The sequence below is a fragment of the Blennius ocellaris genome (genome assembly GCF_963422515.1).
Source record: "Blennius ocellaris genome assembly, chromosome: 14".
Taxonomy (NCBI): Eukaryota; Metazoa; Chordata; class Actinopteri; order Blenniiformes; family Blenniidae; genus Blennius; species Blennius ocellaris.
The window spans coordinates 7,140,523-7,154,153 of NC_137663.1; the positions used below are offsets into that span (position 1 = coordinate 7,140,523).

The window sequence follows — 13,631 nt, forward strand, 5'->3', positions numbered from 1 at the left end:
GTGACATTTACGCAACAGAAGACATATGGTGTAAATGATCATGCGTTACAGAAATACATTTATTAAGCCTACCTTCATCATAATTATGCAATAATGAACGTGGCTAAAAGTTAACCTTCATGTAACCCCATAAAACAAAATGCATGTCTATAGCAACCACTGCTGGGTCACAAAGTTTGCAGTTTGATAGTGAAGCTAGAAGCCTACTTTCTGAACAGCTTATACATCTACCGGTAACTTAATTATGGTCTTTATTCTCAGACTGTGCACAAGATAAACATAGATATTGGGCTTCTGAACAGCAGGTTATTTTGTGAAGTTATCTGTCCATGAGCCAGAGGGCAACCTGTAAGGACAGTAACTCATGTCTGCTGTCATAAGTTTTAGCTTGTTGGGTGTCACAGCTGTTTTATTCAGCTCATCAAGTTAGTCCTAAGACAAGTCTGATTCATGTCTTCAAGCCACAGTTACAACACTCTCAAATTAACAACTACAGAGACAACACTAGAAATAAAAGTGGCGACTGTGCCCTTGCAGTCTCCCAAGTGACAGCAGTCTCCCACACCACGTGGGTTTGTTTTTACCCTGAATCAGGTCAACTGGAAGTGACGACACAACCACGTTCAACCCTGGAACCTCTTCCTTTTCTATTTTTTTTATTTTTTATTTTTCAGTTATTCGGTGTGTAGCATATTGCATTTGTGGCGCATTGAAAAACAATGTTACTGCACCATACGGATTTTGCAATTTTGTTCAATTCCAAAAGGAAAGGTACCGTATAGGCTTAATCTACCCGAGCAATTTATGGCGACGGACCGGACGGAGATTCGCAACCGTTTCCGTCGTCCGTCGTTGTTTTTCTTCCCCCGGCGTGAACATGAAGGAAGCCAACATGGCTCTCCCGGTGAGCATGGGGGCTCTGCTGCAGGAGGACCTCCTGGAGGAAGCTGCGTACCGAGACGAGGGCCTCTGCGTGGTCGGTATCTTCGGTAAGAGCGGCATGCAGCCCGGCCCGCTGAAGGACTCGCTCGTCAACACGCTGGCGGACAAACACCTCTTCCCCGTGTCGGGAGACCCGGGGGACGGGGGCGGCTCCGCGGACAGCCTCATCCAGGCCTTCTACCACCAGGAGAACCGCGTCCTGTACCTGCTGCTGTCCTCCGTGTGCGACAGCCGCCAGCTGCTGCGGGCCTGCCGGTCGCTGAGCGCCGCCGCGAGCCACTCCGAGGTGCACGACTTCTGGAAGGGTCTGGACCGGCAGCACTGCCTGCACCTGCTCTACATGTTCTCGGTGTGCCACGTCCTGCTGCTGGTGCACCCCAACCACACCTTCGACGTGACCTACGACCGGCTGTTCCGGGCCCTGGACGCCCTGCGGCAGAAGGCGCTGCCTCTGATCCGGGCGGCCATCAAGGACTGCCCGGTGTCCAAAGAGTGGAAGCTGAACTGCAGGCCCTGTCCCCCCCGGCTGCTCTTCGTCTTCCAGATGAACAGCTCGCTCAAGGTTTCACCCGTTCCTTTTTCTGTTTCTTCCAGTCCACTGACGTGTTGGAGACCCCCAACACCGGGGCTCTGCAGCCTTTATCACCAAGAGAGACATTTTAGTGGTTTTCCAACAAATCAAATTTGCTTGGAGCCACAAAAACACATTTGACCTTTAAAACGAGGCCAATAGTTTTGAAACATGTACACCAACTGTATGTTGTGATGCATTTATGAAGTTTCAATCACACTTTAGGATGGAAGACATGTCATTACATTTCCAGATGTTTAGTGGTTTCATCCTTCTTTTCCAGCATTGTTCAGAACATTTTGATATTATAGGTTAGAGTCACAATAGAAATACTTGTTAATCCCTAGAGGAAATTCCTTTAGGCATTGCTCCACATGGAATGAATACAACATGGAATTAAATAAGAAAGTGTCAAAATGAAATGGATAATTTTAAATATTAATATGCACAAGGCTTAGCAGTGACTAATATAATCACAGAAACGATTAAATGACCTAAAACACAACAAACAGTATTTGCAGGGAGGATTTTTATTGCCTTTTAAATCCAACTTGTTCTCACACCAACTTGATGATGATGATGACGACGATCCACATGTGAATCTTTAGGAACTTAAGCTTGTTTTTCAATTTTGTCCCAAAGGTCTCAGGAAACGGTTCAGAGTTGGGAGGAAACCCAGACAAGCCCAAAAAGCACTCTCCCAGGAGGAGGCTGCAGCACGCCCTGGAAGACCAGATCTATCGCATCTTCCGGAAGAGCCGGGTCCTGACCAACCAGAGCAGCAACTGTCTGTTCACCGTGCCGGCCAACCAGGCGTTTGTGTACGTGATCCCGGCTCCCGACGAGGACCCCGTGGGTTCTTTGCTCAGTCAGCTGCGGTCAAACTGCATCCTGTGTGAGCAGGAAGCGCCCGTCATCGTGTCGGGGCCGAGGCGCTACCAGCAGTCGAGGCGTTCGGCTCAGCAGCTCGTCAGTGGCGGAGACTCCGGCGGCATGTCGATGGGCGGTCAGCTGGTGGACTGCAGCTTGAAGGAGTTCCTCTGGCAGCACGTGGACTTGGTCCTGACCAAGAAGGGCTTCGACGACAGCGTCGGGCGCAACCCTCAGCCGTCACACTTCGAGCTGCCGACCTACACCAAGTGGGTCCAGGTGGCCTCCAGACTCCACCAGGTCCTGATCAGCAACACGGATGACGAAATCGCAGAACTGGCCACCAAAGTTCAGAGTCAGGTGAAGGTGTTGGAGGGTTTCCTCGACGCCGACGCAAAGTTCTCCGAGAACCGGTGTCAGAAAGCTCTGCCGCTGGCGCACAGCGCCTACCAGTCCAACCTCCCCCACAACTACACCACCACGGTGCACAAGAACCAGCTGGCCCAGGCGCTGCGGGTGTACAGCCAGCACGCCCGCGGCGTCGCCTTCCAGCGCTACGCGCTGCAGCTCCACGAGGACTGCTACAAGTTCTGGAGCAACGGGCACCAGCTGTGTGAGGAGCGAAGCCTGACGGACCAGCACTGTGTTCACAAGTTCCACCTGCTGCCTCAAGCAGGTCAGCGCGCCACCGTCATTTATTCAGCGTCGGGTGTCAAGGCGTCGTCGATAACGACATACAGGCTGTTATTAAGTGTTAATAAATGACAAAAGATACTGCTTGTTCGATGATTGAGTGTAAAATGATTGGTGTTTCTCTTGTGTCTCCGACATGGACGTCTGCAGGAGAGAAACCCGACTTGGATCACAACCCACCCATCATGAACCACAACAGCAGGGGGCGCTCCACCAGCGCCTGCAGCTGCGGCAGGAAACAGGCCCCTCGGGAGGATCCCTTTGACGTCCAGTCGGCCAATTACGACTTTTACCAGGTCGGGGCTCCAGCTGTACTTTACAACACGACCCATACGCAGTCGTGTCGGCACAGCCTGTGACATTAACTCATTAGAATCAATGAAATAATTGGAAGTATTTCTTGTGAATGTGTTTGACTTGGACAGATGCTGGAAGAGAAATGCTGCGGGAAGCTGGAAAGGATCGACTTCCCGGTTTTCCAGCCCAGCACTCCCGACCCTGCCCCCGCCTGCGACGAGACCCAGCAGCTCCCCAGCGAGGCCTCCGACTCCGGGGAGGCCGAGAGGCTAAAGGAGCCGACCACCACCACCACCACCACCACCACCACCACCTCCACCTCCACCACCACCACGGCCCAGAGCCACACGCCCGGAGACACCAGCCTCAGCCTGGCGCTCAGCCTGGGTCAGTCCACCGACAGCCTGGGGCCGTACGGGGACGGAGACGGCACGGAGACGCAGGTCCAGCAGAAGAGGCCGAGCCTCATCGATCGCCAGCCCTCCACCGTGGAGTACCTCCCCGGCATGATGCACTCCGGCTGCCCCAAAGGCCTCCTGCCCAAGTTCTCCAGCTGGTCGCTGGTCAAACTGGGACCCGCCAAGTCGTACAACTGCCACTCCGGCCTGGAGCAGCCGGGCTTCCTCCCCGGATCCTCCTTCCTACTCCCCTGGGACCTGGTGATCCGCTCCCGGTCGGAGGACGACTCGGGCCTGACGGAGCCTCTGGACGGAGGCGCCTCCTCGTGGCCGGCGCCCAACAAGTCGCTTATCGGAAAGCGGGGCAGCACGGGGGGTCTGGGCAGGAGTCGCCGGAGAGACGACATGGCCCGGGTGTTCGTGGGGTTCGAGTACGAAGACAGCAGAGGGAGACGCTTCATCAGCTGCGGGCCGGATAAGATAGTGAAGGTTTTGGGGCCGGGCGGCACCAAGGATCCCGCCACCAGGGTCCTCAACACCGACATGCCGCTGTACATCCCGTCTCCGGCTCAGGGGCGCAGCCTGAAGCCGCACTTCGCCCAGCTGTCCCGACTCTTCATCGTCGTGCCCGACGCCCCGCTGGAAGTCACACTGAACCCTCAGGTAAACCGGGAGACTCTCGTCGTCCTCCAGACAGGCCGGCGTCACACACCACGCCACACTTCTGTCGTGTGGTGCCAGATCCTGTCGGTGACGAGATAATGCAATTATTGATTATATTGATCCTGTTTTTGTTAGCCGATCCAGTCTAATGTTTCCTGGGTGTGTTCACAGGTCCAGCCGGGTCCTCCTCCCTGCCCCGTCTTCCACCCGGAGCAGACAGATTTGGTGTTGCCGACCGACGGCCTCTGGGTGCTGCGCTTTCCCAATTCCTACGCGACAGACCGCGGCCCCTGCTACCCCCCCAAAGAGAACCAGCCACTCAACAACTACAAGGTGCTGCGAGGAATCCTGAGAGCGACCACGGCTAATCCCCCGCCACAGTGAAACTGAGCCGCCGTCGGACAGACTTTACCGTCCTGCCAAGGCTGCGCAGGCCAATGACTTCATGACTGCTGTTTGCTTTTAATAGCTCATCTTCAAATGTTTCCATAAATGTCATTTACTGCACCTTCAAAGGATTTAATATGGGATGTCTCAGGTGCTCGGGAGATAAAACTACTACTGCTGTTTTCAAACAGTCAGCAGGTTTTCCAGCTCGTCCTCGGCCTTTTTTTTAGTGGTGCGATACAAGTTTGCGCCACAAGGTGGTGTATTGAGTCCTTCAACGAAAACAGCTGCAGGAAAAGGTGACGGCAATATTTGCTGCTTCAGAGGTCTATTGTCTACACAAGAAGCAGGTTCACACCTGTTGGACCAAATCTGGTTTAGAAACTACAATGAACACATAGAACGACGACTGACTGAGGCTAAACTTGGCGTGAGTCACGTGGGAGAGCGAGTCAGCCGTCCTGTCCACAGGTTTGATCCCCGTTGTTTAGCTTTCATGGGCTGAAGTGTATCAAGTTGCTGCGGTTGTGCGAGTGTGTTAAAAACTCACCCAACACAGATTTGAAGACGGTTTTTATCTGACGTCCATTTGTCACAAATAACATCAGAGCTCAAGAACATGGAAATAAAACAGGTTGTTTATGTTTATTTCTACTTGGTAAACTGTCAATTTCGCTGGATGTTTTTAGCTTTTTAAACATTTTTATGATTTTTTTTTTTTTTGCTACAGGTTGTGTTTTATATTTTCAGCTCATGTAGTTGACGTGTCAGTACTTCCGTCTGTCTGAGGCTTCAAAGGTCACAGACCTCCTCCAGGCCATAAACACTGAAGTGGAGGTTTCTGTTTTGGGTTAGTGTACAAACCAGAAGGTGTGTCAGGACTGTGTGGATATGAAGATCTTATCCTACGAAAAACATGGTTATGTGACGACTAATGCTACTAATGAGTAAGACTCATGTCTTTAGTTCCACCTCAGCTTTAATCACACGTTTGTTTTATGAGCACAGCAAAACCGTTTGAGGAGCTCAGCTTCTCTCTGAGTGAAGTTGTGTGAAGCCACAGCTCAGGCGGTTGAAGGTGTTCAGATATTTACCGCCGTGTGTCGGTTACGCCTCGTGCGTCGGTGTTATTGTGTAAACCAGCGTCGGGCCCGGAACTCCTGAAGTGTCGGTAAACTGTTTGGACCGAAGGCCGAAATCTCAAGAATCACAGTTAATGTGAGACGGGACTTGTTTTTGTTTTATTGTTAATTAAAAAAAAAATTATAATAATTCTGTGTAAGATAAGTGTTTTAAGTGTCCTGTTTGCTCCTAAATGTTTTTCTATCTCAAGGTTGTCGACTCCTCCTCAACTCCACTACACTTCTTTTAACTCAACGTTTCATTCAAACTGCAAATTTTCACATTGAACCGATCAACTTAAAATCACATCAACAGTGAAATGATGCAACTACATGAATCCCAGTGTTTGTGTCGTGACATAACGTTCAAGGCTTTCAAAGCAGGATTTGTTCTAAAAATGAACCGCCCATGCAGAAAGACGTCAAACTCGGTCGGTAACACAGGAAACGTCTAACGTCCAACTGGACTCTCAAAAACCGGTTATGGCATTTTGAAGATTAAAACAAAAAAAAGATACTTGAAAGCAGAGAAATGCAGGTTCCTGCCCAACAACACAAGACTGAACAGAGCAACTCACTACGGCCAGAAACTCAATAATGCTGAAGAACTCTCAGATATGGAAAATAATCCTGGAAAAAAAAAAAGTGCAAAAACAATTTCACATGTTTACGGCTCTTCAAATCAAAATACATTAAAGTGGGCTGAATATAACTGCAGTGTTCAGCTCAACACTGGAAACCGAAACCACCATGTTAACTTTACATTCAAAACCCATGGATGCATGTATGTTTTTAGTTTTGAGATGCTTAAGAAGAATCATGATTCATATTATAGCTTACATTTGGAAAATATAACAAAATGGTTTTTTTTTAAAGGCATATGATTTTAAATAGAGATGTTGAGGTTTGATCTCAGGTATAATAAAGGACGAGTGAACCTGAAAACACTTGATGGACGGAGGAATACATGCATCAGTGTGCTCATAGTTTGATAAGATATTGTATCCAGAAATGTCTAAACCTCTTGCAGTATTTCATTTGTTTTTCTTTTCTTTCTTTACTTTATAATCCTTCCATGTTTTATTAAATGTCTCCTCATGTTGGACTTCATATGTTAGTGACACTCAGGTTTTTGTGATTGTCCTTCAGAAAACTACCAGCAGCAGCAGCAGCAGCCACTCTGGTTGCTGTATAAAGCAACAACAACCATGAAGGGAGCAACACAAACACTGAAGTGTTCAAGCTGTTCCCACCTGTGCACAGGCGGAGGAGGGCGGGGGGGCGGGAGGGGGGGACCGGAGAGCCAACCCACATGCAGATCACCATTTACGGCCCGGCTTTGTCTCTCATCTCCTGTCCGGCCTGAATAACAGTGTGCCAGAGTTCAGAGCTCGCAGCTCGGGACAATAGGAGAAAGAAGACACTGAACTAGATGTTCTGGAGCCGCTTCATCTTACAGGACGTTGGCGACGCCGAGACGAGTGGAGGCAAAGAATCTGAGGTGAGTGACGCACAGATTTATTAATGATTATTGGAAGTTATGGCTCCCTGCAATGGTTTACTCCCGGGTTAACTTTCAACTGTGCAAAGTGTTGCTCTGTTCTCCAGGTATGTGAGGATTCTGTACGATTCATTTTCATACCATACCTTGTCAAAAGCTCCTGCTTTAGTTTGAAGGAACTTTGTAGAAGTTTCCTTCAGTGTGAAGGTAAGGTTCCAGTGTCAAGGTGAGATTGTGTTGAATCGCGGTCAACAAACACTTTGTTCTTCCTTGATTGTGCAATTTACGCTCAATGACGCGTCTGTCAACAGAAGTAATCAGACTACTGCACTGCATCATGAAATACCATGAAATCAGGTTCATCTGAATATCTGATGGTTTTCTCTTTTATTGCTACAATTTCACCTCAACTCTTCCAGGGTTTATGGAGTTGTGTTTTCCAAACAGGATTTCCTGCCATTTCATTGTATGAAAAATAAACAAGTGTTGATTATTATGTTAAAACAGAGGTCCCTGCGACTGCAATGGAAATAAATCAAATGGAGAAAATATGCTTGAGTATCACAGTGAGCTCTAATATCTAATCAATAAAAAGAACATTAAGGAGGACATTTAAACAAAATTCATTGTTTGTCATGAGACAGAGCAGGTGTAACGAGTTTTTTCACTTTAAATATCAAGCTTATTCGACATCAGTTCAACGTTAGACATTTAAACCTCACTTATAAAATATATGGTTGTATACAGAAGATTTATGATGAACAATGTGAGAAAGACTGTCGATGTGGTGACCTTCACATTTACCTCAATCAGTATGTCTGTTTTCTTCCAGCAAGATATTTTCTTTACCAACAGAAACCAACATCTCTGAGACGTTACGACCAAGAATGAAATAACGACCAATAAGAGAATAGCTGTTGTCTTTATTTTCAATGTAGTAAAGCAAAAAGCACAATAACAAGCTAATTATGTTTTCAAATGGTAAAATAACAGTTGCAACCATGAATGAGAGAGTTTGCAGTTTGTATCTTCAATGAATGAATATGACATCCATCTCATCAAACGTTTTTTGGGTTGTTTTTTTTAACTTTGCTTACTTATATAATTAGAACATTCATTCACACGTTTGAAAATTAAATGGTTTTTAATCTATTCAGGTGACGTATTAGTGATAGAAGTCAGAAGCAAACAGAAGAAAACAGAAGGAGAGGAGGGGAATCTGGGCGTTAGTGGTGGTAGTGGCACGCCTGCTGTCACTTTACTAATAAATATTACTTTTTGCAGCCTCATAGAATGTTATTGCTTTCATTTGGAAGACTTCCCAGACTTTTTCAATCCACTTGAGTTATTTTTGAGAAGCGAACTGCAATAAAAACCTTTTATTTCTAACAAATGTCGCCTTATTTATGTATTATTACCTTACTGGCTCCAGTTATTACATTTTGAAAGGCTTTTGTTAATGCTACCTTTAGTTTAATTTAGCTTAGTTCATTCATCCATTGTTAAAACGAAACGAAACAGAAGGACACTAAACAAAACAAAGTGTTCATCTTCCTGACTGAAAGGGAGCAGGAAGATGATTAAACTTAGATGTTCTGCCCCTTTATGACAAATAATCAATTTCCATTGAAAATGATGAGTGACATAAGATAAGGCACATAAATAATCAAAATGACCAGTGTCGCTGATACTACTCTTGCATTTTATTTACAGACAAACAAACAATCTGGCAATAACTTAATACATTATCGGCAAAATGTTATAATGACAATGGATCAAATATGTTATTATATTAAAAAAGAAATGATAACATTCCTGGTTCTTCCATGTTTCTTCGCCCAAGAAACGACTGAAGATACATTTTAAACTTTTCCATAATTATTTCAGTGTAACTGAAATGTGTTTTTATGCTAAATGTAATTGTAAAACTATACAATTTTAATTGCCTTTAAATGAAGGTAAGATACTCATCACCCCTGTTCTTCATCTCCTTCATCTTCATCTTCATCTTCATCGTCAGCTCTTCTGTCGGTGATGCCAACAGTGAAACTCGATTTCCCGCGGTTCAGCTGATTCGGAGCAACATGACCAACAGGAAGTCGGAGGTCCGGCGGAGGATCGTCAACAAGGACGGCCACAACAACGTGCGCATCGACAACGTGGAGGGCATGGTGAAGCTGTACCTGCACGACATCTGGACCACGGTGGTGGACATGAAGTGGCGCTACAAGCTCACTCTGTTCGCCTCCACCTTCGTCATGACCTGGTTCATCTTCGGCGTCATCTTCTACTTCATCGGGATGGGCAACGGAGACTTCGAGCCGGGCCTGAGCTCCAACCACACGCCCTGCGTGACCAACGTGGCCACGCTGACCGGCGCCTTCCTCTTCTCCCTGGAGTCCCAGACCACCATCGGCTATGGCTTCCGCTACATCTCCGAGGAGTGTCCCCTCGCCATCTTCACCCTGGTGGCTCAGCTCGTCATCACCGGCCTGGCCGAGATCTTCGTCACCGGCGCCTTCCTGGCCAAGCTGGCCCGGCCCAAGAAGCGGGCGGAGACCATCAAGTTCAGCCGGTCGGCGGTGATCTGCCGGCGCCGGGGCCAGCTGTGCCTGATGGTGAGGGTGGCCAACATGAGGAAGAGCCTGCTCATCCAGTGCCAGCTGACGGGGAAGCTGCTCCACTCCAACGTGACGGAGGAGGGCGAGAAGACGCAGGTGCACCAGACCTCCGTGGACTTCTTCATGGACTCCAGCGGCGAGTGCCCCTTCCTCATCCTCCCCCTCACCTTCTACCACGTCCTGGACGAGCGCAGCCCCCTGGCCGGGCTGACGGCCGAAAACCTGCTCACCCGCGACTTCGAGCTGCTCGTCACCCTCAACGCCACCATGGAGTCCACGGCGGCCACGTGCCAGAGCCGCACCTCCTACGTCCCGCAGGAGGTGCTGTGGGGCTTCGAGTTCAAGCCGGTGCTGTTCAGCACGGCCGGCGGCCGCTACGTGGCCGACTTCAACTTCTTCGACAAAGTGCAAGCGAGCAACGACCCGGCCTTCGTCAGCAACAACACGGAGAAGCTGAAACTGGAGGAGGGCTACAAGAAAGAATGAAAGATGAAAGGAGGGCTCGTTATGTATCAGATTGCCTGTAATACACTTCAAACGACAATGATAATAATGATAATAATTTAAAAAAAGACCATTTCATACCGTGGCATTCACAGCTGGGGATGCATGATTTGCTTTTACGTTTTTAGTGTATGATTTTAAGTTTTTGTTACAAAATAAAAAGTCTCCCTATGTAATTGTTCCCATTCTGCACATTGGACACTCACAATCGTGGACAAAGTGTCACACCTGCCTCTGGGAGGAAACTGCCTTTGGTGCACCGGGAGAACATGCAACCTCCACACAGAAGGGCCTGGTCCAGATTTGAACCCTCAACCTTCTCATGATGCGAGCAGGGCACTGCAATGTTATCCTTGCATCCACTAACGGATGCAGACAAATAATTCGATGAATTTGAATATGTCACAAAGCAAACATTTTCATATTTGTGATACTTATTTTCCACTAACTTTCTGTTTTACATCCTGACCTGACCCATGAGCAGGTAACACATAAGTAATAAAACACATTAAGATGTGGAACATATTAGACCACATGTCATAGGAAACAGAGGCAATAAATACACTGAATGTATATTTAGTAGCAAAGAGACTGAATGGAATAAATGTAAAATATGGGGGAACATCGTCGAATGCGGCTCAACAACAACGGTTTGATTTGTAGTTAATCAGAATATCAGAAACGAGTGACAAGAATCAACAAAACGTCACTAAATGAGTCATTAGAATAGAATCTCATCAGACGTGAAAGTGGCTGTATTTAATGTGTTGACCTGGTGAAGGCCACAACATCGTCATCCTCGCCACCAGAAGCAGCTTCGCCACAAGGATGTATGAGAATCATGAACGTTTATGAGGATTTACCAAATTGCACGTCTCGAATTCAACCTTCAATTTCTACTTTGAAAAAAAACAAAAAAAAACAGTTGTAGTGTCTGGAGTCATTTCAGTTGATACTCGTTTTAAATGTCCATCATCCTGCCATCAAACATGAAATAAATAATTCATTCATTACTGTCAATTGGCTCTTGGACTCCTGAGGACCAACGTACACACAAATAAACACTCACTTCCATTTGTCAAACGTCACATCATAACTTCTTGGAGGAGATTTCCTTTCAGTAAACGGAACTGATTGAAGCTTCTTTGGTCACACGGCAGATTTTGAAGGGATGAATTTGCGTTGCACTCTGGCAGATTAAAGCAGGAGCCTCTTGAAGGACAAACCTCCGCCTCCTCGCCCTTCAGCCGCCAGGGTTTGTTGTGGAAACACGGCGGGGCAGCCAGCAACGTGGAGACGAATGTTTCTGATCCAAACAGCGTCTGATCTTTTCCTGTCAGAGACAAACGTCACAAGAACAGCAGGGAAATTGGTAAAAATGACGATTTCAAAGATGCTACATACAGACTTTTCACTAGAATCTAAATTTAGCTGCTGAGGATGCCCAACATCTTGAATGAATATTAAAACCTTTGGATTTTGTTTTTTGGATCCAAAATTGTATTTTGTACATAAAGACGTTTGTTTTTTAATCTACCTAGTTTATAGGAGCAACACATAACCAGCTCTGCTGCTCATACCACGATGAAGAACCCATTTATTTGCAGCAGCATTTATAATTGAATTAAACAGGGTTCCAAATTATATCAGATTTATTGTAAGACTTTGTTTGTAAGCGAAGAAATATTCCACCAAACACAAGTTTAAAATAATAATAATAATAATAGTAATAAAATTACATTTATCTTTTGTTTTACTTGTTTTTATTGCATTGATCTATTTTTACTCAAAAATATGCCCCATTTATCATTTATATACTGTTTCTTTTTAGACACCGAGGTCTGGTGTGTTTTGTCACCAATAATTTCCAACAAGAGTTTAATGATTGTTTCTCTCCTCTGTCTCACCTGACCTTTTTTGTTTGTGTTTTTACTGTAAAGCAACAACTATTCTGAAAAGTGCTTTATACATTACTTTATACACATAATAATGATCATAATCATAATAATAATCATTATTATTATTATTATTACGGTTATTGTTATTATTATTATTATCGTTGTTGTTGTTATCAGCATCATCATCATCATCATCATACAGAGATTGGTTCAGTCAGCAGGTTATTTCTACCAGTTTCTTTCCAGACTGAGATTTTATTTGTGTATTTTGGGAGAGAAAAGATAAATATATAACACATCGGGTAACAAAGCTGATAATAAAATGTATTAAACATCTCTTTTAGGCCTTTTTTTTAAACTTCTCTTTAGTTGCATTAAATCAGTTTTTCTTAATTTGTGTTCCATTTAAAAGAAGAATTGTGTATTTATCCTAATATTATTATAATTTTTTTATGTAATCACAAATACAGGCAGAGTATCCTGAGACTATTTGTCTATTTGTTGCTTTGAATGTCTTCATGTGTTATTTACATATTATTTGGGTCTATTTATTTGTGACTGACAATGTCATCATTTTTCTTTCAGGTTTTGCAAACAAAATGTTCTAAAGCATCTGTATTAGTAAAGTAATGGTTTTGATATCCCGCTTCATTGCATAACAAAGCAGAAGTGTTAAAGAAATTTAAAAGTAAATACATTTCAGAGGATAAATGAGTACAAAGTCACAATATCAGAAAGGAATGTCAGACAGGACCAGTTCAGCAATTTGTCAAATAATGAGTAAAATAGTCAAATGAAATAGGAAATCATTGGATCAACAAGGATTAGTAATGCCGTAAAAAATATCGAAATTCAATCCGTATTTATTTTGAATGATTTATTGAGAGAGCTTTGTCAAATGAATATACCTGCTGTTCACATCAGTCACACTATTTATTCTTTCGTTTATTTTTCATGTCTCTAAATTGGAATTTGAATATAATGGTGTTTACACTTCATTTAATCTCTACGACTATTTATCTCATGTTATGAATATTTTATGAAGCTCAACTGTCAGTAGTGAGTTCCCATTCCCAGAAAATTCCTACTATGTGGTGAAAAGTACCTGCTGAATGGTGTTGAGTCTCGTGCACACTAAATTGTTATTTTGTATTCTACATTTAAA

General features: G+C 45.1%; 2 protein-coding genes across 2 annotated transcripts; both read left to right on the forward strand.

Annotated features, from left to right (window-relative positions):
* Positions 1-877: 877 nt before the first annotated feature.
* smg8 (SMG8 nonsense mediated mRNA decay factor) lies at positions 878-6,043 on the forward strand (the record flags this gene model as incomplete). Its single annotated transcript, XM_080508347.1, has 5 exons — positions 878-1,504; positions 2,156-3,059; positions 3,227-3,372; positions 3,502-4,434; positions 4,606-6,043. The coding sequence occupies 5 exons, from the start codon at positions 878-880 to the stop codon at positions 4,816-4,818; spliced, it is 2,823 nt and encodes a 940-aa protein (XP_080364473.1). The 3' UTR covers positions 4,819-6,043.
* Positions 6,044-9,527: 3,484 nt separating this feature from the next.
* Positions 9,528-10,550, forward strand: kcnj15 (potassium inwardly rectifying channel subfamily J member 15; the record flags this gene model as incomplete). The annotated part of the gene is made up of 1 exon (XM_080508688.1): positions 9,528-10,550. One exon carries the CDS (start codon positions 9,528-9,530, stop codon positions 10,548-10,550), a length of 1,023 nt encoding a protein of 340 aa, XP_080364814.1.
* Between the last annotated feature and the right edge of the window lie 3,081 nt (positions 10,551-13,631).